Source organism: Aplysia californica, unplaced genomic scaffold (genome assembly GCF_000002075.1).
Source record: "Aplysia californica isolate F4 #8 unplaced genomic scaffold, AplCal3.0 scaffold00190, whole genome shotgun sequence".
NCBI classification, from domain to species: domain Eukaryota; kingdom Metazoa; phylum Mollusca; class Gastropoda; order Aplysiida; family Aplysiidae; genus Aplysia; species Aplysia californica.
Window position 1 is genome coordinate 622,347 of NW_004797460.1, and position 1,720 is coordinate 624,066.

At 42.6% G+C, this 1,720-nt stretch overlaps 1 protein-coding gene across 1 annotated transcript in view; it reads left to right on the forward strand.

Moving 5' to 3' along the window:
- LOC101857643 overlaps positions 1–1,720 on the forward strand; it is a gene marked incomplete at its 3' end in the record, with an annotated part of 3,588 nt that overhangs the window by 844 nt on the left and 1,024 nt on the right. Inside the window, 1 exon segment of the mRNA XM_013082719.2 lies at positions 1,250–1,407. Within this exon segment, the coding sequence (XP_012938173.1) occupies positions 1,285–1,407 (123 nt within the window).

Below are 1,720 nucleotides of genomic sequence, written 5' to 3' on the forward strand. Positions count from 1 at the left end.
GTGCATGCGTTCGTGCATGTGAGCGTGCGTGCGTGCGTGCATGTGCGTGTGCGTGTGTGTGTGTGTGTGTGTGTGTGTTTGTGCATTTGTATGCATTGTTGTGTTTGTATGTGAGTGAGTGTGCGTGTGAGTGCGTGCGTTTCTGTTGTGATGAGTTCATTGACGAAGCTTTAAAGTTTGGGTGACAGAGCAGCACACAGCGAAACAATACCGACAACCTGCGACTGAAGTGACCTGCCTATGGCGTTTGACTGAGAGTCTGGGGTGACAGAGTAGCACATGTAACAAATAAGCGTTAGTTGTAGCTGTGAGCTAAGTGACGCGCTTTTCAGTTCGAGTGAAAAAGAAGCACATCACCAAATAAATAATGACCATTAAGAAGCGGGGGTGTTCCCTTTTCGCAACGCTGTACGACGCATCTTCTCTGTGTCTTCCCTTGCGGATCAAGTGCACGCGTGACATGCATTCAGTCTGCTTTTGTTTTTATATCATAGCATAGATTGAGGTCCGTATACGAAAGAGTCTTGCTGAAGGTGGGCTATGAGGGTCAAGGAGAAAGTTTTCACTTTGGTTAAAAAAAAAAAAAAAGGATTAAAATGCGCGCTCGAAACTGTAATATAAGATCATAATAATATAATATTATGAGCACGCGGGGCACAAGTCGGTTGTTTTTAGGTTAGTTCACAGCACGACTTGGTTTTACCCCGCAAGTCAGAATGGTTTAAGCCTAAGTACCTAAAAATACATGGTAAAAAAAACAGCTTTAAAAACAGCAATTTATATTGTTAAAATAACACCACATTTTGGAGTGAAGACCACTGGTCTTTTATGTAAAATCGAGAGCTCAACGATGGAGAAAAACTCTTTAGAATGCTGCGTTAAACTATTTCCTTCGGGTCTCTCTAGAGTCCGGACATTCTTTGCATGATTGTACTTGGGGTAAAAGAAAAGACCAAGAGAGATGGAAAGAAGGACTCAGCTGAAAAACCACACTCAAAACTAAATTACCCCTAAGTGGACCAACAGTTACGCGGACATAATTTTGAAGAGCTGAGTTTGGTTTTTTTTCCTGGGTAATTTTTTGTTTTTGTTATTGTTAATAGAAATATAAACTGGCGGGACAAGAGCCTTGATTCCATGCTAAGTGACTCGTTTCTTGGGTTGTTTTTTAGGGGGTGAGGGTGGGAAGTGGATGGTATTTCTTTTGTTTTCCGGTTTCACGGATCTAATAGTTATAATTTCCCAACAGAGTCGGGCCCGCCAATCCCTCGGACAATCAGCACCATGAGGCTCGACCATGAGAACGTCTTCGCCACGGCACTCTTGTCCCTGATGGTCATCCTCGGGCTGTCAATGCATGCCGGTGCTGCCAAGGTCCCAAGCAGCGGCCGCTGTGAGCAAATACAGGTGACCTTTATTTGTTCTCTTCTCTTTTTCTATTTCGGGGGCTTTTTGTTGTAAAGAGACAGATATATTTGTGTCATCTCGAAGGAAATCTATTTATGAGGAGATGATTATGGCTACAGCTGGCTTGTTTTGTTTGTTCGTTTTTATTTTTCATTAATTAAAAAAAAAATTTTTAAACGTTCAGAAAGGAAGGAAATGCGCTACTGTTTTCTGACGACACCAGTGCGCACCGATTTGAACCAAGAGAAAAAAAAGAAGCTGTTTCAGAGTAAATAAAAACTTCTTTCCAATTAAGGGGGGGGGGGGGGGGGGC